The 23,957-nt window shown below is 39.7% G+C and overlaps 2 protein-coding genes across 5 annotated transcripts in view; one reads left to right on the top strand and one right to left on the bottom strand.

Moving 5' to 3' along the window:
* Positions 1-952, bottom strand: part of SRP54 (signal recognition particle 54) — a 36,452-nt gene extending 35,500 nt beyond the window's left edge. Inside the window, exon 1 of one of the 2 annotated variants that reach the window (XM_005695231.3) lies at positions 721-952. The gene's annotated coding sequence lies outside the window, so the exon portion shown is untranslated. The remainder of the gene's footprint in view (positions 1-720) is intronic. The other variant, XM_013973098.2, reaches the window with a different exon arrangement.
* Positions 1,010-23,957, top strand: part of LOC102180894 — a 28,757-nt gene continuing 5,809 nt past the window's right edge. Inside the window, exons 1-6 of one of the 3 annotated variants that reach the window (XM_005695228.3) lie at positions 1,448-1,536; positions 7,102-7,327; positions 17,328-17,449; positions 18,389-18,527; positions 21,196-21,317; positions 23,157-23,267. In XM_005695228.3, the coding sequence (XP_005695285.1) occupies positions 17,366-17,449; positions 18,389-18,527; positions 21,196-21,317; positions 23,157-23,267 (456 nt within the window). In that variant the 5' untranslated portion in view covers positions 1,448-1,536; positions 7,102-7,327; positions 17,328-17,365. The other 2 variants (XM_005695227.3, XM_005695229.3) reach the window with 2 other exon arrangements.

Below are 23,957 nucleotides of genomic sequence, written 5' to 3'. Positions count from 1 at the left end.
CCCATAGCTCTCATGGCTCTTTACACCTTACTAGAATTTCTCATTACTCATCTTGATTATAATGTATATTTATGTGTCTCTGTATCACTGTACTGTTAGGTCCTCAATGCCAGGGTTCAAGTCATTCATTTCTGTATCCTTATAGCTAAGAAAGAGTAAATATTTTGTTGAATGAAGCATATGAAAGAACTATGTGAGAACAGCATCAACAACGTCAACAGGGGAGAAAAGAGTTTCAAGAAACGGCTAGTAGCACCAGATGCTACGGACAGAGCCACCAGTATATCTTAGGTCGTCAATGGCACTGAACTGATATCCCTTAATCATTTTTGAAAGCCTACTACAGGCGGGACACTTTGTTAATTAGACACAAGTTAACGTGGAAAAATAAAATCTGGTACAAGTCAACAGATTTTCGGAGTAGCAGCCACATCTAAATTCTTGATCAGGACAGCAAAACAGAGTCAGGGCTGAAATCACTTACGTTTAATCTGGCTCTGGCAAATCTGAAGACAATTGTAAAGGGTCACAGCGCATCTTTTAACAAAACTTCTGGTGAGGGACAAGAGATGAAAATGGGCCAGCGCACCTCTGTCTCGACGACGAAAGCTGGTGGCCCAAGCAGCCGAGTCCCTCCGGAGTGTCCACCCCGCTGAGCAGGACTGGGGCTGCCCCCAGCTGCCAGTCGGTAGTCTGGGGCGGGAAAAAGCAGACACTTACCGCAAAAGGCACCGCTACCGCCGTGGCCCAAAGGGGCCCGGGAGACCTTCTCGAAGCCCCACGCCGGGGGAGGAAACCAGGGAACGCGGGGATCAGACAGACAGGTGCGACCCCACAGCCCGACTTCCCAAACTGGATAAACTAGGGTTCCAGCGCCCAGTACCGCAACGCCAACTCCCACCAGCTGGAAGCCCGACGACTGCCACCGAACCTTCCGCCCAATGAGGAAACGTCACCACTCGGCGTAGTCCAGCCTTTCAAGAAGGGGATACACTTCCGCTTCCGGGGCACTCGGCTCGTGTCTACAGTGTGTTTACCGAGAGTGTATTGAGATGTTTCTTTTCCTTGATTGGCCTTTGACATTCGTTTCCTATCGCTTAATATCTGCGGCATTAAAGTTAGTATAAAGATAGGAGGCTTTCTAGGGATGCGATCTCAGGAAAGATGTCCAGACTCCAGGCGCCACCTAAAGAAAAATGACTTGGCTGAGCACCACCAGCTAAGAGGGGAATTATGAAAGGTGGGGGTGGGGGTGGGGGGAGGGATGTCTCAGAGTAGGGAGTCCCAGGAGCACGTGAGAACACCAAGTAGGAGGCGGGGCTTAGACTTTGGTAGCCGAGGGAGGCGGGTTGCACGCCGGGTCTAATCGGGTGTCTGAACCGGCCTCTACCTGCGCGTGCGCAGTGCGAACCTTCCGCTGCTCTGCTTTCTTCTCCAACATGGAATTCCGAGCCGCGCGGCTCGCAGTACTGCAACTGCTCCGTACGGTGGCTCCGGCAGACCTCCCAGCGCTTCTGCAGTGGATGCGAACTACCCGTAAGCGATCAGAGCCAGAGTCAGACGGTTGGGGCAAGGATATGCGGTGGGCGCTGTCCTTGGGGACCTAGGGTGAGGCCAGAAGCCTTCCATGGGGTAGCGATGCTGGTCTCTGCTCTGCTACCTGGCGGGTTGACCCGGGCATATCGCAGGCATCGGCAGAGTAAGAGTCCAGTTTAGGACTGGGTGCAGAAAGACCCGGCTCTGGGTTTTATGATTCCGCTACAGACTTAAGCAGCTTAAGCCGCATAGTGTCTACTCTCATTCCTAAAGGAAAAAAAGGTGGGAGGAATGGGTTAGCCCACCTCCCCATTACTCCTACAAATTTGGGACGACCAGTAGGATACTACCTGAAAAAGCCCTTTGCAATATAAGTTTTAAACTGTAGAACTGGAAGTTTTTTACCCTGTAGGCAAAGTCACATGTAGCTAATCTCAATGTGTGTGTTAGTCGCTCAGTCGTGACTCTTTGCGAGCCCATGAGCTGTGTAGCCCACCAGGCTCCTCTGTCCATGGGCTTCTCCAGGCAAGAATACTGGAGTGGGTTGCCATTTCCTTTTCTAGGGGATCTTCCTGACCCAGGGATTGAACCCGTGTCTCCTGCATTGCAGGCAGATTGTTTACCATCAGCTTCAGGGAAGTCGCAACTAGTCTTAATAGTCCATACATTTAAAGGAGTTGTTCCAGGGTGGGGAGAGAGAGAAAGAGGGGAGGGGAAGACTTTGTTTTGAATAATATTAATAGTAATACTAAAAAAGCACACGTTAGAATTGAAATGTGGTAATTAGGTCGAGTTATTGAAGAATGGTGGTAGATCTATTTTAGCAAAGTGAAAGCACAAAAAAATAGCATATTCCTCGTTTGAGAACTCCTCCAAACCATGCTCTCCTTCTGTACTCCTAAACGTTGATTCCATGTTTATTTTCAGCCAGACATGAAATATTCCTGTTTGCTGATGACTCCCAGTTTTAGACTTTCAGGCATGACGTTCTTCCGGGAACTTCTCTCTCTTTGTGTTGTTAGAGTCAATAATCATTTAGGTGTTATCATTATTGTTGTTACTATTACATGTTTTGGAAGATCATTTTAGCTAAGATGCCAAAATAAAATTACTTTGGACATCTGCTAGTGAGATTTAGCCTGGAAAGTAGAGAAAACCAAAGAGGTAGCTTCATATTTTTACACACAGACAACATTCAAGATTGTTGTTCAGTCGCTCAGTCGTGTCTGACTCTTTGGGACCCTATGGACTGCAGCAGGCAGGCTTCCCTGTCCTTCACCATCTCCCGGAGCTTACTGAAACTCATGTCCATTCAGTCAGTGATGCCATCCAACCATCTCGTCCTCTGTCGTTCCCTTCTCCTCCTGCCTTCAATTCTTCCCAGCACCAGGGTCTTTTCTAATGAGTTGGATCTTTGCATCAGGTGGCTAAAGTATTGGAGCTGCAGCTTCAGCATCAGTCTTTCTAATGAATATTCAGGATTGATTTCCTTTAGGAGTAACTGGTTTGATCTCCTTGCAGTCCAAGGGACTCTCAAGAGTCTTCTCCAACACCACAGTTCAAAAGCATCAATTCTTTGACATTCAGTCTTCTTTATGAAGAAGAAGATTCAAGATTGGTATTTTTTAATATAAGATCTTTTATTCCAAAATCCCCTGGGTGCCTGCAAAATTGCCATCTACTGCCTGTTTCTGGCAATTGCACAATTACTAAAATATCCTTGCTGTCAGGATTTTTCAGTTTTGTGGAACCATTTGTAATCTAAATCTCCAATTTTAGAGGCATCAGCTGAGACTCCATTTTTCCGAAATCACTGAAAGTGCGTTTTGGATGATGATTTTGTAAACAAGAAGACCCAACACTGTTGCCTAAAGAATATATTTCTACTTTTTCTAACACCATGTTCTGTCTTTCTCCAGCAGATCCTATAGTAAGAGGTGCTCAAGCAGTTTGTTAAACAATTTAAAAAAACAAACTGAGTTTCTGAAAAATGTTTATTACAATGAATATTTTAAGAAATAAGTGTCACTTATTCTTGCCTGAAGAATCCCATGAACAGAGGAGCCTCGCGGGCTATTGTCGATGGGGTCACAAAGAGTCAAACACAACTAAGCGACCGTACTTTTTTTCTTTAGCTTAAGACGAAGGAGTATGTTTTAATATAAATCTTAAAAGGTAGTGTAATTTATTGGTAAACCTTTTTTAGGTGGTAATATAATATATACTTAATATAAAATTTACCATTTTCAAGTGTACAGTTCAATGACAGTTCAATGACATGAAATACATTTACATTGTGCAACCATCATCATTATTGCCTCCAGAACTGAAAGTCATTGTGTACTTTTTTTTATTAAATACAGCACAAAAGATTCTTCCAATCAGCAATTTTTCATTTCCCTAATTCCCTTCTTCCAGGGGAAAAAAATTATTGCATGATATCTTACTTGTATGATATTTGCTTAGACCTTTGTTAATTATAACTCTGCTTGAATTTTTATACCATTTAGTGGAATAGCAAGAGTTAATAATAGGCTTTATGATTTTGGTTTTGAGCTTCATAGAATTTATTGAAAGTTAAAAAAACTACATATTGCTAACAAGTAAAATCACAATAATTTTAAATACACAGAAGAAAGAATAATATTGTTGGTCTCTGAAGAAATAGTGGAATTATCATACCTAGACCTGGGGTCATTTGGAATCAAGCTGATAGAACCAGAATCGTAGACCAGGACAGAGATAAGCACATGTCAACGTCTGATATAAACTGAAGATGTAGAAAAAATAAAGATAGGCCCTGTATTTACTTTAGTACAGCTTATACCAAAGGTCTAGAAATAAATGATCACTAATATAGGAGGGATGAAAAATACTTCCCCTGTGACTCAGACAGTAAAGCGTCTGCCTACAATGCGGGAGACCCAGGTTCAATCCCTGGGTCGGGAAGATCCTCTGGTGAAGGAAATGGCAACACACTCTAGTACTCTTGCCTGGAAAATCCCATGGATGGAGGAGCCTGGTAGGCTGCAGTCCATGGGGTCGCAAAGAGTCGGACACAACTGAGCAACTTCACTTCACTTCATAGGAGGGATGAAACAAAGTTTAGGGACAAAGCACGCAAAGACAGCTCCCGCTGCAAATATATGAAAGAGTAAAAAAATGTAACAGGACCTCAGTGCATTGACTCTAATCTCATGGTAGAGCATCTGTTCTTTTCTACTTCTTTATATACATACTACTTCATGTATGTATATGAAATGGACTCTTGGCTTAGCTTTCAACATATAGGAGAGTAACTACAATCTATTAAGGGAACTGAGAGCCAGAACTATATGTGCGGTCCCCACTAGGCATATTAACAATTGCATTTTGTTAACAGTTGTCTGTTAACAAACACTATTCTGAAGCCTCTGGATTTTTCCTGAATATGCATATACAAATGAGGATGTCAGACCAACAACGTGTAAAAGTTTCTATTGGGTCAAGTTACAAATACATACACGACCATGTGTAAAATAGATAGCTAGTGGGAAGTTACTATAGCACAGGGGCTCAGCCCTGTGCTCTGTGATGACATAGAGGGGTGGAATGCAGGGTGGGGTGGGAGGGAGGGTCAAGAGGGAGGGGATATTGTATACTCAACAGTGATTCATATTGTTGTATGGCAGAAACCAACACAACATTGTAAGGCAATTATCCTCTAATTAAAAATAAATTTTTAAAAAGTTACAAAGGATAGAAAAGTGAGGTATGCTATAAGGAAATTAATAAAATCATCAAGAAAATATTTTAATATTTAAGGAAGATAATTGTAGATGAATAGAAGCTTTTAGAAGGTTCTCTGCTTCCTGTATTTTAAATACATCTTCATTGAACAGGCTGCTTAGCAGCAGTTAGAAAGTTGTTAGAGGTTCTTTGAAATTCCTACTAAATCTAAAAAGCAAAGGCTGGGATCTAGTTACATTTGTCAAACAGCATACTATTCCAGTTCTACATTGTATTACCACTGAGGAAGTAGCCACATAACTTACAGATTTTCCAACCTTTATTAAAACATTATGAATTTTTGAAAGTTATCAAGTATATGAGGTAAATAGATTGTTTTTTCCAGAAATTAAAAAGATACACTGGGCAAATGCATACCTCTCAAACAAAATTTTTCTGTCAGGTAAAAATAATTGTACTTTTCAGCACATTTATTGTGTATTGAAAATGGCCACGATAAATAAAAATAATATGAACAAGTGATTTATTCCAAAATGCACTGTTAGATTAACATTAGAAAATCAAGCAATGTAATTCACTATATTAACTGAAAAGAAAAACTATATGATTATTCAAGAGACATAGAAAAGCATTTGACGATATCCAACATCTCTTCCTGATAAACACTTACCAAACTAGGAATAGCAGGAAACATTCTCAACCTGATAAAGGGGATCTATGAAAAATCTACAGCTGACATCATACTTAATGGTAAAAGACTGAATTCTTTCCCCTAAGAACAAAACAGGGATTTGTACTCATCACTTCTAGCCAGCATCGTAATAGAGCTGCTGAAAGTGTTAGTTGCTCAGTCGTGTCCAACTTTTGCAAGCCCATGGATTATAGCCCACCAGGCTCCTCTGTCCATGGAATTCCCCAGGCAAGAATACTGGCGTGGATTGCCATTCCCTTCCTGAACCAGGGATCGAACCCCAGTCTCCTGCATTGCAGACAGATTCTTTACCATCTGAGCCACCAGGGAAGCCTGTAACTAACAGCTACAATAACTGAGTGATTATGTAATAGAAAGTGTTAGTCGCTCAGTCATGTCTGACTCTTTGTGACCCATGGACTGGAGCCCACCAGGCTCCTTTATTCATGGGATTTTCCAGGCAAGAATACTGGAGTGGGTGGCCATTTCCTCCTCCAGGAGGTCTTACAACCCAGAGATCGAACCCGCATCTCCTGCATTGCAGGCGGATTCTTTACCCTCTGAACCATTGGGGGATTATATGTAAGAGAGCTTCTAGCCAATACAATACGGCAAGAAAAGGGGGAGGATGAAGGCATCTCGCTTAGAAACAGGTTAATGGATAAACAAATTGTGGTGTATTTTTATAATGGAATACTACTTGGCAAATGAATGAAGTGTTTGTTTGTGCAACAACATAGACAAATTTTGCTAAGTGAAATAAATCATACTGAAAAAAGACTTCCTACTCGTATTCCACTTATCTAAACCTCCAGGAAAATGCCAGCTAATCTATAGTGACAGAAACTAGATCTCTGGTGGCTGGGTTGGTAGGGGACTAGAGAGAAGGAAGGATTACAGAGGGGCAGGAGGAGATATTGGGGATAATGACTATATTCACTATCATGGTTATAGTGATCTTTCATACTACATGTTTTATATATATATATATGTCAAAACATATAACTGTACACTTTAAATATGCACAGTTTATTGTAGGTCAGTTCTACCTCTATAAAGTTTTTTTTAAATTCCATGAGAAGTCAGGTCTGTGTTCTCTCTCCCCTTTGAATTTGGGTGCTCTCTGTGACACCTCTGGCCAATAGAATTTGACAGAAATGACAGCAGGCCAGTTTCAGACCTAGGGCTTAAGAAACCGACAACTTCTACTTCCTGCTTCTTGGAATACTTGCTCTGGGAGAATCTGGCCAACATGTGTGTAGTCTGACTACCCTCAGATCGTCAGTGTCAGGAAGTCCCAGCTAGCTTATGGAGAGCAAGATGTCCAACCAGCCTGCATGTTTCTGCTGTCCTAGCCTGGGCACCACACATGTGAGTAAAAAAGCCAAATGAGGTATCCAGACCAGTAAAAAGCCTTTGTTACAAATACTGTTTCTGTGAACGTTCATGTACATATTTCTGTGTTAACGTAAGTTTTCATTTCTCTGTGATAATGTCCAAGAATGTAATTGCTGCATCATACAGTAAGTGCAATTTTAGTTTTATAGGAACTGCCAGACTGTTTTCCAGAGTGACTGTAATCCTGTTTCTCTGCATCCTCACTATGCACCGCACGCTCAGTCATGTCCGATTCTTTGCTACTACATGGACTATAGCCTGCCAGGCTCCTCTGTCCATTGAATTCTCCAGGCAAGAATACTGGAGTGTGGGGACTTCCCTAGTGGCCCAGTGGATAAGACCATGCTCCCAATGCGTGTGGCCCAGATTTGATCCCTGGTCATGGAATTAGATCCTACATGCTGCAACTAAGAATTCATATGCCACAACTATGTGCCACAAAGAAGGTCAAAGATTCTGCATTGCCACAATTAAGACCAAGTACAGCCAGATGACTAAAGGTTAAAAAAAAAATACTGGAATGGGTTGCCATTTCCTATTCCGGGGGATCTAACCCCCACCCCGCTCCCTGCCCCTTCCAGGGATCAAACCCACATCTTCTCCTTCATCTCCTGTATTGGCAGCTGATTCTTTACCACTGAGCCACTTGCTAGTAAGGAAGTAAGCCACAATGCTAGTAAGGAAGACCTGTATTCTTACTGCTGCTGCTGCTAAGTCACTTCAGTCGTGTCCGACTCTGTGCAACCCCATAGACGGCAGCCCACCAGGCTCCCCGTCCCTGGGATTCTCCAGGCAAGAACACTGGAGTGGGTTGCCATTTCCTTCTCCAATGCATGAAAGTGAAAAGTGAAGTGAAGTTGCTCAGTTGTGTCCAACCCTCAGCGACCCCATGGACTGCAGCCTTCCAGGCTCCTCTGTCCAGTAGCATTTGGTATTTTCAGTATTTTTATGTTAGCCATTCTGAAAATTATATAATGATAGATCATTGGGTTTTTTTTTTCCAATTCTTTTTTTTTTTTAATAATTTTATTTATTTTGGTTGTGCTGGGTCTTCATTGCTTTTCGCTGGTTGCAGAGACCAGGGGCTACTCTGGTCGTGATGTGTGGGCTTATCACTGCAGTGGCTTCTCTTGTTGCAGAGCACGTGCTCTAGGGCATGGGGGCTTCAGTAGTTGTGGCACATGGACTCAGTAGTTGCAGCTCCTGGGCTCTAGAGCACAGGCTCAATAGTTGTGACGCAAGGACTTAGTTGTTCCATGGCATGTGGGATCTTCCCAGATCAGGGATCAAGCTTGTGTCTCCTGCATTGGCAGGCCCTTTACCACTGAGCCATCAGGGAAGCCCTGTCTCAAATAATGTTAAACATCTTGTCATGTGTTTATTTGCCATTTGTATATCCTCTTTGATGCAGTATCTGTTTATGTCTCTTGCCCATTTTCTATTGTAAACAGAAATAATAAATAGTTATTTATAAATAAATAGTATAAATATATTTTTATAAATATAAATATGTTTACATTTATATTATATAATATAAATTATATTTATGCTGCTGCTGCTGCTAAGTCACTTCAGTTGTGTCTGACTCTGTGACGCCGTAGACGGCAACCCACCAGGCTCCCCCGTCCCTGGGATTCTCCAGGCAAGAACACTGGAGTGGGTTGCCATTTCCTTCTCCAGTGCATGCATGCTTCCTAAGTCGCCTCAGTCGTGTCCAACTCTGTGTGACCCCATGGACAGCAGCCCACCAGGCTCCTCTGTCCACAGGAGTCTCCAGACAAAGAACACTGGAGTGAGTTGCCATTTCCTTCTCCAAATTTATATTTATAATATAAATTTATAAAATAAATATAAATAATTAATCAGTTCAGTTCAGTCGCTCAGTTGTGTCCGACTCTTTGCGACCCTGTGAATCGCAGCACACCAGGCCTCCCTGTCCATCACCAACTCCTGGAGTTCACGCAAACTCATGTCCATCGAGTCGGTGATGCCATCCAGCCACCTCAATCTCTGTCGTCCCCTTCTCCTCCTGCCCCCAGTCCCTCCCAGCATCATAGACTTTTCCAATAGGTCAGCTCTTCGCATGAGGTGGCCAAAGTACTGGAGTTTCAGCTTCAGCATCATTCCTTCCAAAGAACACCCAGGACTGATCTCCTTTAGAATGGACTAACAGTTCTTTATTATTTTAGATAAAAGCCCTTTGTCAGATGTATGTATGCAGTATTTTCTCCCAGTAATTTGCTTGTTCATTCTCTTAACAGAACTTGCAAAGGAAAAGTTTTTAATGAGGTCCAATTTACCCTGTTTTTGTCTTTTGATGTCAAGTTTAAGATCTCTTTGGCCCTAGATTCTGAAGATTTTTCTCCTATATTTTTTTTCCCTATTTACTTAAAAATTATGCAATACTGTGTTAGTTTCAGGTGCTAAGGTTTTTTTTTTACAAACCCTAAAAGAGTTTTGTAAAAAGGGTTTTTTTACAGAATTCTAAAAGAATTGTCCTTTTGTATGTTACATGTTCTTTGACCTAAGTTAACTTTTGTATAAAGTGTGAAGTTTAGATTGAAGTTGATTTTTTCCCCTGTAGATGTCCGTTTGCTCCAGCACTACTTGTTGAAAAGGCTGTTCTTTCTCCACTAATTGCTTTTAAATCTTTGAAAACTATTTGTGCATTTGTGCCTGGATCTGTTCTGTATCTTTTTGAATGCTCTATTCTCTGTTGATTAATGTAGCTATCATTATTTAAAAGTCTGTTTACTTTCCGAGCATTTGGCTACTTGCCTATTGTCTTTCTGTTACTTTGGCTCCATTATGTTCAGAGAAGATACTCTGTATGATTTAAATTCATTAAAATTTTTGATACTTGTTTTGACTCAATATGGTCTATCTTGGTGACTGTTTTGTGGGCACTTAGAAAAAGTGTATTCTATTGCAGTTTAGTGGAGTGTTCTATACTTATCTATTAGATCTTGTTGATTGATGATATTCTTCAGTTCCTCTATATCTTTGCTGATTTCCTGCCCTGTAGTCCTGTCAGTATTGTGTTGAACTCCCCAGCTGAAATTGTGAATTTTTCTATTTCTTCTTTCAGCTTTGTCAGTTTTTGTTTCATTCTGCCCACCTCTCCACTGCCATGCTGGATGTGGAATCTTAGTTCCCTAACTGGGGATCGCGGAAGCATGGAGTCTTAGCCACTGTCTGGACATCCAGAGAAGTCCTTGTTTCATGTATTGATATTTTAAGGCTCTGTTGTTCAGTGTATGCACATTTAAGATCACTGTGCCTTCTTGATAGATTGATCCTTTTATCAGTATGTAATGTTCTTCTTTGTCCCTAATAATTTTTTTTTTTGCTTTAACGTCTATTTTATTTCATATTAGTATAGCCACCCTATTTTTTTTTTAACTGTTGGCACAATTTTTTTCCCATCCTTTTATATTCAGTCTTCCTGGTATGTTTAAAGTGAGTTTCTATTGACAGCATAATAACACTGGAGTGGGTTGCCATTTCCTACCCCAGGGGATCTTCCCAACCCAGGATGAGCTGTATTTTTTAAATCTGTGTTGCCCATCTCTGTCTTCTGATTGATGTATTTAGACCATTTACAATTAGCTTACTGTATGTTAGCACTTAAGTATAGCATTTTATTGTTTGTTTCCTTTCTGTCCCTTCTGTTTCTCAATTTCTTGGTATCGCCTCTTGCCTTCCTGTGGGTAAATGGAACAGTTTTAGCATTCTGTTCTTCTTTGTAGTGTTTCTGAGTGTATTTCTTTGTAGAGTTTTCTTTGTGGTTACTCTTGAGTTTTACAGTATACATATATAACATCACTGCTGCTGCTGCTAAGTCGCTTCAGTCCTGTCTGACTCTGGTTATCAGTGTTTTATCACTAGAAGCAAATATTGAAATCTTACTTCCACATAGTTCCCTATACCCTCCCCCATTTTAAAAATATGACTGTTTTATGTATTTCCTCTATATATTTACATAGAACACCATTACAGGTGGTTTTATAAATTTTGATTTAACCATCAAATATGATTTAAGAAACTAATGAGAAAGATAGTCTATTTTTACACATTCTGTTCTTTCCTGTCTGAAGTTCCAAGCCCTCTTCTGTTATTTCCTTTCTGTTGAAGTTTCCTATACCCATTCTTTAAGGGTAGGTCTTTTTTCTTATTATTGGAAGTTTTTTTGTTTTTTTTTTTTTAAGGGTAGGTCTGCAGGCACAAAAATTTTTTGTTTTTTAGTTTTTCTGCATCTGATTTGTCTTTACTTCACCTTCATTCCTGAAGGGTAATTTCATCAGATAGAAAATTTACAGCTTGTGGTCCTTTTCTTCCAGCATTTGAAAAGTTTTGTAACCTCCTGGCTCCCATCGTTTCAGATGAAAACGTCACTGTTGTTTGGTGTTTCCCTGTAGGGAATGAATCATTTCTGTTTGGTTGTTTTTAAGATGTGTTCCTTGTCTCTTGTTCTTAGAAGTTTATGATATGTTCTTATGTGGATTTCTTTGGGTCTATCATATGTAGACTTTGCTTGGCTTCTTAAATCTGTAGGTTTAGATCTTTCACCTAATTTAGGGAGTTTTTAAGCTATATTTCTTCAATACTTTTCAGCTCCACACTTTTCCCCCTACTTCTGGAACTCAGATACCAATGTTAGCTCTTTCGTTATTCCAAAGATCCTTAGGTCTCTGTTCAATTTCTTTTTCTATTTTTCTCTCTGTTATTCAGATGGAATAAATTTTATTGATCTGTCAATTCAAGTGAACTGGTTCTATCCTGTCATCTCTACTCTGGAGCCCTTTAAGCAAGGGGTTTCTAAATTATTATTATTTTATTTTTCTGTTTTGCGGTTTCTGTTTCTTTTTCTATGACTTCTACTTCTTTGCTGAGATTTTCTATTTTTTTCACTTGTTACAGGATAATTCATAACTACTTACTGAAGCATTTTCTTTATAGCGTCTTTAAAGTCCTTGTCTGATCATCTAAACTCTGGCTAATTTGCACAGTAGCATCTAGATTGCAAGAATCAAATTAAGATTTTTCCTGTTCTTGATATAAATGATGTTCTATTGTGAAGATTTTGTTTGTATGCTAGGATAATTTTTATTTTATCCTGGATATTTTAGATATTATGCTGACTTGATCCTGTTCAGATTTTCTATCTTAGTAGGCAGCTGCCCTGCTTAAGTTTAACCTGTTGATTCTGGCCTGCTTTTGTGAGCTGTAGCTCTGACAACATTTAGTTTTCAGTGCCCTTGCAGTGCTATTCAGGTTTGTTTCATTCTTTGATACTGCCGGGGCTTCCTGCTCAATCTATGCTGGTGTTTTCCTGCTTGGAGAAAGATACCTATGTCACTGAGCTGCCTTCCACCAGTGAGGGTAGGAGGATGAGCAGTACAGGGCCTGGTTTGCTCTTGGCCGCTGGGCAGAGGACTGAGAGGCCTCAGGCCTGAGTCTGTCCTGCTGGGTACAGGGCCTGGAGACAGCAGCCTCCGAGTTTGTTACCAGATAGCTGCCTTTGCCCCAAGTGTGGGCTAGGGATTAGGGCTCCCCAGTACACTTCTGTTATTCTTCCCCTTTACTGGTCTTTGGTGAGAGAGAGCAGACTTAGTTTTTGTTTTGTTTATTCAGTCTATAGGTGTTGGTAGTTCTGGCTGGTAGTCACTCACCTCTCCAGGGGCCCAGTCCAGGCTACATGGAAGATGAAAACCCAGTAGGGAATTCACTACAGTGACCTTACTTCCTTAATTCCTGACATCCCTAGACAGTTTACCTTTTTTCTAGCCTTCAGAGTCCTTTATGGTTGCCTGTTGGTTTACGTCCAGGGTATTTCATTGTATTTAGAGGGGAGGAGCTCGGGAAATTGAGGGAAGTCGCCATCTTGTCTCGGAGAAGGCAGTGGCACCCCACTCCAGTACTCTTGCCTGGAAAATCCCATATACGGAGGAGCCTGGTGGCCTGCAGACCATGGGGTCGCTAAGGGTCGGACACGACTGAGCAACTTCACTTTCACTTTTCACTTTCATGCATTGGAGAAGGCAATGGCAACCCACTCCAGTGTTCTTGCCTGGAGAATTCCAGGCAATTCGTCTCTGGGGTAACACAGTTGGACACGACTGAAGTGACTTAGCAGCAGCAGCAGCAGCAGCCATCTTGTCTAAGGCCAGAAGTCCCCTCAGTAAGGTTTTAAACTTTGAATAAGAACTTCAAAGTAATATAAGATATTAATGAATAATAGGAAATATATGGCTCAACGTTTAATTATATATTATAAGTCATTAGAGATAAGGATATGGGTGAATGATGGCCAAGGGCTGAAGGTAAGTCTTAACTTCCTAGAGATGAAGTAACTTGAGAAGGCCCTTACTGTGAAAAACAAGGTCATAGTTGAAAGGAGCAATATGAGCAAAAAGGAATATGGAAAACAACTGAGGGAATTTGCCTGTCTTAAGCAAAAATTATGTTAGTGAGTAATGAGAGTAGAAAATAGGGTGGTTAGACTCTGGTGATATAGAGGGCCCTGAAAGTCTAGAGTAATACTGGACACATTGAAAAGTGAACAGCTGTCCCAAAATTGTAAGGAGAAGGAGTGACATGAGTGAAGTTTAAGCAAGATTAGTTTAAAATAGATGTTGTGTTGTGTTAGTCACTCAGTCATGTCCGACTCTTTGTGACCCCATGGACTGTAGCCCGCCAGGCTCCTCTGTCCATAGGATTTTTCAGGCAAGAATACTGAAGTGGGTTACCGTTGCCTTCTCCAAAATAGATGTGTAAGGTAACTTATATTGGGGAGAAACTGATCATTCAGGAGCCAATTATGAGTTTGTCCTGGTTTTCTAAGTGTGAGGTGGTACCTGTGACTATGAAGTAGTTGAAGCGGTAATAAAGAGGAAGTGGATTCAAAAGAGAACATGATGGGACTTGATACCTGACTAGATATAAAAAGTGGGACTTGATTCATAGACTATCAGCTTTGGTGACTTCTCTTTTCCCATGTACTTAATTAAATATAAGTAGGAAACTTTTAAAGAATAGATTTTGCTCTGCAGAGAAACTCTTCTTTCTCCATTCCCTTCCCACCTGCATATGTAATTTGAGAAAAACCTAACTGTCCTAAGGCAACTGATTAACACCTTTAATCTTTTTCCAAGCAACATACTGTTACCACACATTCTGAAATTGTTATTATACATGTTAAAAGATGTCCAGCCTCACTAGTAATTAAAGAAATGCAAATTAAAACAACAAAGTTTGTTTTTATAGTACAGTTCAATGCTGTAAGGCTTTCATGAAGTAAGGCTTACACATATTCTTATTTTTTTCTGATGGAGTAAATTGGTATAATCTTTCAGGAAAGAAATTTAGCAGTATGTAGCAGGTTCAGTTCAGTTTAGTCACTCAGTTGTGTCTGACTCTTTGCGACCCCATGGACTGCAGCACACCAGGCCTCCTTGACCATCACCAATTCCCCCTGTTTACTCAAACTCATGTCTATTGAGTCAGCAATGCCATCCAACCATCTCATCCTCTGTCGTCCCCTTCTCCTCCTGCCCTCAATCGTTCCAGCATCAGGGTCTTTTCAAATGAGTCAGCTCTTCGTATCAGGTGGCCGAAGTATTGGCGTTGCAGCTTCAACATCAGTCCTTCCAGTGAACACTCAGGACTGATCTCCTTCAGGATGGACTGGTTGGATCTCCTTGCAGTCCAAGGGACTCTCAAGAGTCTTCTCCAACACCACAGTTCAAAAGCATCAATTCTTCGGTGCTGAGCTTTCTTTATAGTCCAACTCTCGCATCCATACATGACTATGTATGTTGCAAAAGCCTTTACAATGTTTAAGTACTTCTGCTAGGAATTTATAGTGAGGAAATAAATGCAAAGAGACTAAATGTTATGCAAAGAGGCCAAAGTATGCCAAATGTTAGCAATGTCTCTAAATTTTCAGTTATAATTGTATATAAATGTTAGTAGTAGGAGTGAATGGTTAATACAAATATGGTGGACTATTACATAGCCTTTAAAAATAATGCAGGGGACACAAGTTCAAACCCTGAGCAGGGAGCTAAGATCTCCCATGTCGTGTGGCATTGCCAAAAAGATAATAATAAAAAAATTTTAAGTAAATAGAAGAATTTGGAATGAATCTTAATAATATTTTTGTCTAAATTTATATTCTGCATCCTCCTATAAATAATTTGAAGCAACATTTAGATCACTGTCACAGATAGGTGAAGAAAGAAAAAAAGAGTTAAAAGGCCTTTCTGCATTAGTTCAGGGAGTCAAATAATGTATCTTCATGTTAACTGCTATTGCTCAGAGGGATGTTATGCAGAGAAAGAACCTGTGTATGTAGGGACACAGTGGAAAGAGTGAACAGGAAGAGTGAAAAACTTAGGTTTATTTCTTTTGTTGCTGTTGGCCTGCTTTGTAACTTTTCACAATCCATGTCGCCTTAATTACTTCCTCTGTGAATCAGAAAAGGTAATCTTGATTTGTCTTCTTCATATGGATGTTATAATATTTAATTGATGTAGTTTCTACCTGAAAGAACTTTGCAAGCTAGAAAATATCCAAATTTTAATTGTTATTTGTGACTTCGAATAGCATTCTGACCCAACACAAGAATTATTATTAATATGTTTAAGGAGGAAATCATGAACTTCTTTAAAAACAACCAAAGACTTGAGGGATAGGGTATGTGGAAATGGATGGGATTTTCTTCACAATCTACCTGTTTTCCTTTTATAGCTATTTTAAAACAGTAAGAAAAAACACAGTCCCCTTGAGGTCCTTTTACTCTAGCAAGAATTCAATAAAAGAAAGTTTTTTAAGAAAAAGGTAAAATGTTTACATTAGTTGTTCTTTCCAGTCTATATTTGGCATTCAGGCTACAGCTAACTTTTACAGTGTTTTACTTCAAGGTGAGTCTGTTCTACTTAAAATTATGTATGAGCTTCTTAGAAACCATTCTTTTGTAGAGCCAATTAAAAAAAAATTTAAACACAGATAAGTTGAAAAAACAGAACAATGAAAACCACTTTTACACCCTCACGTAGATTCACCAAGTGTCACTTTCTTCATCTTTATTGCTGTATACATTGGCACACACGCTCACTCCCCTTTTGCCAGTGTATCCAAAAGTATGCCAGAGCCATCAGAAATGTGCTGTTTTAATGATCATTTTATCTGCTGTTCAGATGCAGCAGAACAACATGATTCTTGTAAAGTTTATTCTATAGTTGGTGCCATCTGTTTGTGCTTATTATCTGAAGTCTTGGGTACATTTTGTTGGGGGCAGGGATACTCAGATTAAAGTTATCCCTGTGCGATGCCTCCTAAACTTATAAAGTCTACATGGTCACAAAAGGAATATTTGACTACTTCTTAGTAAGTTCAAGTAGTAAGAGTACTACATACTTTTTAAACGTCTTTGTTGTTCTGTAACAGGCTGAAATAGTCAAGTTTTATATTTTCAAGCAGCTTGGAAAAAGAAAAAACTCAATGTTTTCCATGGAGCATTTGTTAGAATTTGAATATTTCATTGGACCTAGAATGTTTATTTATTGTTATAAATTGATGCTATCTGACAGGAGGTCAGCCCTGGGATTTCTTTGAAAGGGACAATGCTAAAGCTGAAACTCCAGTACTTTGGCCACCTCATGCGAAGAGTTGACTCATTGGAAAAGACTGATGCTGAGAGGGGTTGGGGGCAGGAGGAGAAGGGGATGACAGAGAATGAGATGGCTGGATGGCATCACTGACTCAATGGACGTGAGTCTGAGTGAACTCCGGGAGTTGGTGATGGACAGGGAGGCCTGGCGTGCTGTGATTCATGGGGTCGCAAAGAGTCGGACACGACTGAGCGACTGAGCTGAACTGAACTGATAGAAGATAACCATCCATTGTAATCACTTAGTCTAGGTATGACTGCAACCATAAAAACTATACTTTTTTTTTTTTCCTTTGGCAGGAGATTTTGATGAATTCACTCAAGACAATAATGACATTATGTTGAAAAACATAGCAGAAGACCTTCGGAATTACTTACCTCTAGAAACCATGCTTTCCTCAGAACATCTAGCCCTCCAAAAAGTAAATATATTAAATTAATTTATTCCTAGTGCTACTTGAGTTTTCTTCTCTAACCCCATTAGCCTTTCCAGTCCAATCATTAGTCCTTAATTCTCTTTTTCATTTGGTGCTTCATCCATTTCCCCAATTCTTTTGAGTTGGTAATCCTCTGGCTCCCTAGTACCATTCATTCAAAAGATATTTTTTGAAGGTGTCCTGTTTGCCAAGCAGACCCCACCCCACCCCAAATCAAGGCCCAACAATACAACAGTAATCTGTCCCTGCCTATGTAATTGTCTTGGTTTTCTCTGCCCTGTTCCATTTCCCTAACTTTTATCAAGGGTGAAGTTCACCCTTTTGTTGATTCTTTATTATCGTTGAAGAAGAAGGGACCAAACATTTTTTATCTTTGTAGCTGCTTGCTGTTATATCATGTACTACCAGCATTAAGTTCTGTTATTTGTAAGCATGGAATTTTACTAAACATTTTTTATTATTTGAAAACTTTGCTTCTGGGAAAAGAGTACTTACCAAGTATTTTGATGGGTAAGTCCCTGACATGTAGGACTCAGAAGACCTGGTATTAGTTTCTTCTCCCCCTCTGAACTAACTAGTGTCATTTCTTGGGAGAAATCTCTCCGGGTATGTTTCCTTATTTGTAAAATATACTACTTAGGATGGACAAAATGATCTCAGAATACTCCTTTCAACTAAAATTTTTATCTGTTTCTCATAGCCATGTTTTGCATCATGGCATGGTCAAATAGCAAGTTGCCAGTGTCTCAAAAATAGCATGAAAACAGAGCCGAGTTGCTGACTTCCATAAGCAAAACTTGTCTTTCTGGTTGTTGTTGCTCTCAGAATTTCAGCATATGAACCACTGATGTTTTGCCTTATTTAGCAGTAAAAAGAGACTTCTTTGTACTCTGCTTCTTTTGATGTTTTTCTTCTCTCCACCAGATACAGCAGCAGCCAGAACCCACAGTTCACGTTGATGCATTCCTTTATGATGAAGACTTTATTGATTCATTATGTGAGGAAGGAAAAATGAGCAGAAACTACTGTATGGCGTGCGGTTCACATCAAACGGCACCTCTAGGTGGGCACTCCAGCCTGCAAACCTGACGACTTTGTGTGCACTTTTCCTTACATGTCATGACTATGCAGATTCTTGACCAGGCATTCACTGTTTTGGGGGTTTTTTTAAAGCAAAAAGCCAACCTGCAGCCGAGCTATTACCAATTACTGAAATCAGAGAAACTAAATAGAAACATTGTCCAGGGAGGTTAGGCCACTTCATGTCCCCCGCGGTACTATTTCTGTTTTTTACTGAACATATTTAATACGAGGTGACTTCTCAGGTCCTGAAACTAATTGGAAGTGGTTGAATACAGGAAAACTAACTCATACTTTATATACTCAAAAGAGATTTACCTTTATCCATAGGGGTGATTTATTTACAGTGAGAAATATAACTGCCAAGGGAGCTGAAAACTTTCTCCCCATAGAACTATCTACTTGTGAAGTCAGATAGTAATCCGATATTGTTGGCTGGACATGAACTTAGAAGACAGAGATGGATAATCATGAGAGTTTATGCAGGCCGTGATTTGACCTCATGGGGCATCTCCTGTCTGTAACACAGGACAGCTCTAGTAATAGTCTCCTGCATGTCTGTCCCTCAGATGCAACACCTGTGTTTCATACGGGAAACTAGACTGACTCCATGCCGCTAAGATGTAAACTCTTCTGTTACTATATCTTTTGTTCAAACTGGATTTGATTGTCTAGGGTATTACTTTAAACATGATATTTCAGTCTCCCTGCTAACCTAGATTTTGAGGCATTGCTTAGAGTGGGTGAGTGGTAATGGGCTCATGTTACTGATCTTTAGTTCAGTTCAGTCACTCAGTCGTGTCCGACTCTTTGCGACCCCATGAATCGCAGCACGTCAGGCCTCCCCGTCCATCACCAACTCCCGGAGTTCACTCAGACTCACGTCCATCGAGTCAGTGATGCCATCCAGCCATCTCACCCTCTGTCTCCTCCTGCCCCCAATCCCTCCCAGCATCAGAGTCTTTTCCAATGAGTCAATTCTTCACATGAGGTGGCCAAAGTACTGGAGTTTCAGCTTTAGCATCATTCCTTCTAAAGAAATCCCAGGGCAGATCTCCTTCAGAATGGACTGGTTGGATCTTCTTGCAGTCCAAGGGACTCTCAAGAGTCTTCTCCAACACCACAGTTCAAAAGCATCAATTCTTCAGCGCTCAGCCTTCTTCACAGTCCAACTCTCACATCCATACATGACCACAGGGAAAACCATAGCCTTGACTAGACGGACCTTAGTCAGCAAAGTAATGTCTCTGCTTTTCAATATGCTATCTAGGTTGGATAATATTATTCTCAAAAATTCACTGCTACCAAATTTGTAAAATGTGACTAATATAAATTTATAGTGCCTGTATTATAGTTGGGGATTAAACTACCCTGGTTTACCGCTTTAAGATTCTATTTTTAAATAGTGCTCGTAATCGCCATATGAAGTAGTGAAGTTCACAGAGTAGAAAAAGACTTAGACAAGAGCAATAGAGGGAAAATTAAAAAGTGAATTCAAACTATAATACCATATCAGATCTGATATATAGAAATTTATAGAAAAGCTATGTTCGACAAAGAAAAATTTGGAGATTAGGATGCATTTTTGCATAAAAATCAGATTATAAATAGTGACTGGGTGCCCAGACCAGCCCAGATAACTAGAGTGACTATGAGAAAGCTGTCACCATGTGGGGCTCTTCTTCCCTATATGAAAGGAGCTTGTCAGCTTTAAGACACTAATGATGACTGTAGCCTAGGGCAGGAGCACTTACGTGGCAAAGAGGGCATTGAGGACGAGGGGAGATAAGGACTGGTACTCAATGCCCTTGTACCCCACCATCTCCAGCGTTACTTCTGAGGCCTAGTCACCCTTTTTTTTCTTCCCAGGGATTAGCCTGCTTGCTTCCATTTTATTTGCCACCATTCATTAGTTATGATCAAAGTTTCCTGACCATTAGATTATGTACTAGCACACAATAAAGAAAATCTTCGGGTTACCTCCATATCAGAAAAAACAGACTCAGGCTCTCCCAAGTATTTCATTACAGAAATAATGGAGTAAGAAAATGGGCTAGGAGGCTAGAAATTATAGCAATTAAACTAAAGGAAATAACAATTTAGGAGTGTCTTAACCTCCTCCCATACCACCCGTCTCCGGCTCTCCAGACCACTCTTGAGGTTGGCCAGGGTGCCACATTGTTCCACTCCAGAGACAGTCATTCATTTGGTAGTTTACAGTCTATGCAGCGAGAGGCAGCCGCTCTGTGATGGCTCTGGGGTAGAATGAGGAAAACAGGTGCTATGGGAGTTAAGAACCAGTCTCAGTGAAAAGCAGTTCATTGGGAGACGAGGAAGGGAAAGGCCTAGGACGGCCTAGGACGCCCTAGAGGGTGGAAGAGAAAGAGATGAGAAGCATGGGCGTAGGGACAGCCAGCTGAGTAACCGTTTTCTAGAGGCCTAAATGTCAGAGATTGCGTATTTGTTCTTGTGTCTCACAGCTCAGAGTGAATGAGTGCAAAGTTATCACACTAATGTTTTCTAAATAACCTCTGAATGGCTTTCATCGATTAAGAAAAGCATGAAATATACTTTATAGGTGAAAGAATTAGAAGTAAAGAATGGAATTGTTAATCCTCAAGCAAAATTTAATATTTGTTCTCATTCTCCAGGGTTTATTTCTCATTCCTTCTCTCTCACGGAATTGAAATTCATTTATCATCACGTACTCCCTGATCTGTCGGGAAAGGTCTTGGTTGACGTTGGCTCCAGGCTTGGCACCGTCCTTTATGGGGTAAAGTCCAACTTGTGGACATAGTCAACGTTTGGAAATACTTTCTTCTACTAGCAACAGTTTTGCCTGCCACCATCTAAGGTGACAGCTTGGCTTTATTTATTAGAGTAATAGAGTAATATGGTTAAAATAGTGTATTGAATTTGGACTTTTCAAAGGCCAGCTCTCTGATATCCTTTTCTGGTTTGTCTCCGTCACACAAGTGAAGGAATTTCAGCAAAACAGGAACAGATGGCTCTCATAACGCTTTGGTATTCTGTCACTCACTTACCGTGCTTCTAACTCCATTTTCTGTACTGTCGTAAAATAGTATAGCACACTGAGCTTTGATAAGAGCTCTTATAAAACTGACAAGTTTGCTCGACTAGGGAATTGCTTACAGCCATGAGCAAAACACTCCATACCCCTGGCACCAATATCCTCACCTGTAAGCGAGCAAGGCAAATGATATCATCTTGGACCCAAGACACACCGTGGTTTTCAGTGATCCAAAGTCTGAACGTAGATTTTTGTGTCTGAGATATCAGCTCAATGTGACTCTTAAAAAAAAATTCAAATCATGCATATTTTTAATGTTCTTAAATGGTTTTATCAAAAAAACTAAAATGTGGTTTCTGGTTGTCATTAGCAGATGTGTTAAAACATGTGGCCAGCAGCAGTAGAAGTTCATGCCAGGAACAGGCTCTGTCCGTTCCCAGCATCACTGCCTGCTCTAAACAGAAACAATTAACCCTTTCATGCTTCATTTATTTTTCAGCATTGACTTTTATCCTACACTTAAAAAAGACAGCCATAATAGAAAGTACAGTTTATCTGCTGATTTTGCTTGGCGAACATTAGAAATTATGATCGTTTACCATATTTTGTCCACTTTAATTTTTTTATTTGTTGGAAACAAATATAGCTAAATAATTGTGATTGTGCAAGTATTTGGTAGTATCAATGGGTTTAAACATATGGTCATTTTTCTCTATAGAGGTCCCTGATTCAGTCAACAATATTTTTTTTTTTTGAGTATGTGCATAAGCTTTGTTGAACATATTCTAAATATCTATGGTGAGCTATAAATATAAATTGAGTTTACACATAGGTGTTAGTTGATGTAAAATGGTCTTCAAAATATGATTTGACCTCTCCTTCCAGATTGCTTTTGTTATTACAACCAAAAATAGATAGGTAATAATACATAGTCTGTTTTTGATGATCCTTGTTAACTGATGGCCAGTTATCTTTGATGGATTTACCAAACAGCAGGCTGGCTTCCATAAGCTAAACAGGACACACCTCCAGCCACCCACATCTTATGTCAGACTGTGCTGAGTGTCCATCGTATTTCTGATAGGTTAACACCTTTCTTACTTTCCCCTGATGTAACATTCCAAGAAATTACAGAAATAGGGTATTAAAGAAAGAATCTATTTGCGATCACTTTCCTTATTTCCAACTCTGTTGAATGCAGCTTTATCGAGAAAATAAGAAATCAATCCTTAAAAACATAATTACTTTTTAATTTTTATCCTTTTAGGAAGTTTAGCCTTTATTTGGAAAAAATGTATTCTACAAATATACATAAAGGGAGGGCTTAAAATAGTAATATTTGATAAATAAGATAAAATTACTTTTAAATAACGGATATTAATAAACTACACTTGAGGTCTTGATGAGTAAGAGTCTAAGTTCTTAAAGTTATTTTATATAAATTATATAATGTTATTTATCTTTCCTTTTATTTTTAGTTTATTGAATTCTGTTTTAAAAGTTTGACTTTTAAAATTTCAAGTAGAAAGAAACCCACAACTAAAAGTTAATTTTTTTGTATCATGTGTCTTCATATTTTAGGGTTATCTTTACAGTTCAGCATCACAACTGTATGGAGTAGAACTGAATGGAGACTTTTGCCAGTTGCAGGAAATGGTCATAAAAAAGTATCAGTTCACTGACAGAATAAAGGTACTTTTTAAAATATTTACTCTGTTATCCATTGTGTAGCAAATTTAGCCAAGTTTCTTCTGCATTGGAGTTGGGAAATTTTTGAATCTATCCTTCATTGCTGTTGTATGGAAATAGATTGAGTTAATATTTTATAACTATAATGAAGATGAATTATTATCATTATGTTCCACTCACACTTTTCTCTTCCTCCCCAACTTTATTAGAAAGTAGAATTTTTTTCTTAGTTTTCTTCATGTAGTTTTATATATATATAGGTTTCTTCATGTATAGTTCCGTTAGCAGCAATTTTAAATATCTTCATGATGTCAGATGTGTATTTAATTAAACCCTGAATGTTGCAAGTGAGCAAAAAGATTAAGTAAAATGCTCGAAGTTCTTTATCTTCTTTTATAAACTTGCAAGAGGAATTGTGGGTGCCACAGAGTAGCAGTTCCTGGGAGAAGGATGCCCTAAGATGGGCTATGACAGAAATTTTCTGTTTGTTTTAGGTAAGGGGAAAAATAACCAGAAAGGGGAAAGGAAGTTTTTTGGTTAATGCCATGATCCTTATCATTTCACTAGTGATCCTATACTTCTAATGGCAGTGCACAGAAGTACTGAGTATCTAAGGATCTCTGGTGTTCAGTTCAATCTAATATTCAAAGACATATCTTAGTAAGATTCAGAATCTAGCCTTCCCCTTTTTAT

The sequence above is a fragment of the Capra hircus genome, chromosome 21, assembly GCF_001704415.2.
Source record: "Capra hircus breed San Clemente chromosome 21, ASM170441v1, whole genome shotgun sequence".
Taxonomy (NCBI): domain Eukaryota; kingdom Metazoa; phylum Chordata; class Mammalia; order Artiodactyla; family Bovidae; genus Capra; species Capra hircus.
This window is presented reverse-complemented; position numbering and strand designations above follow the sequence as displayed.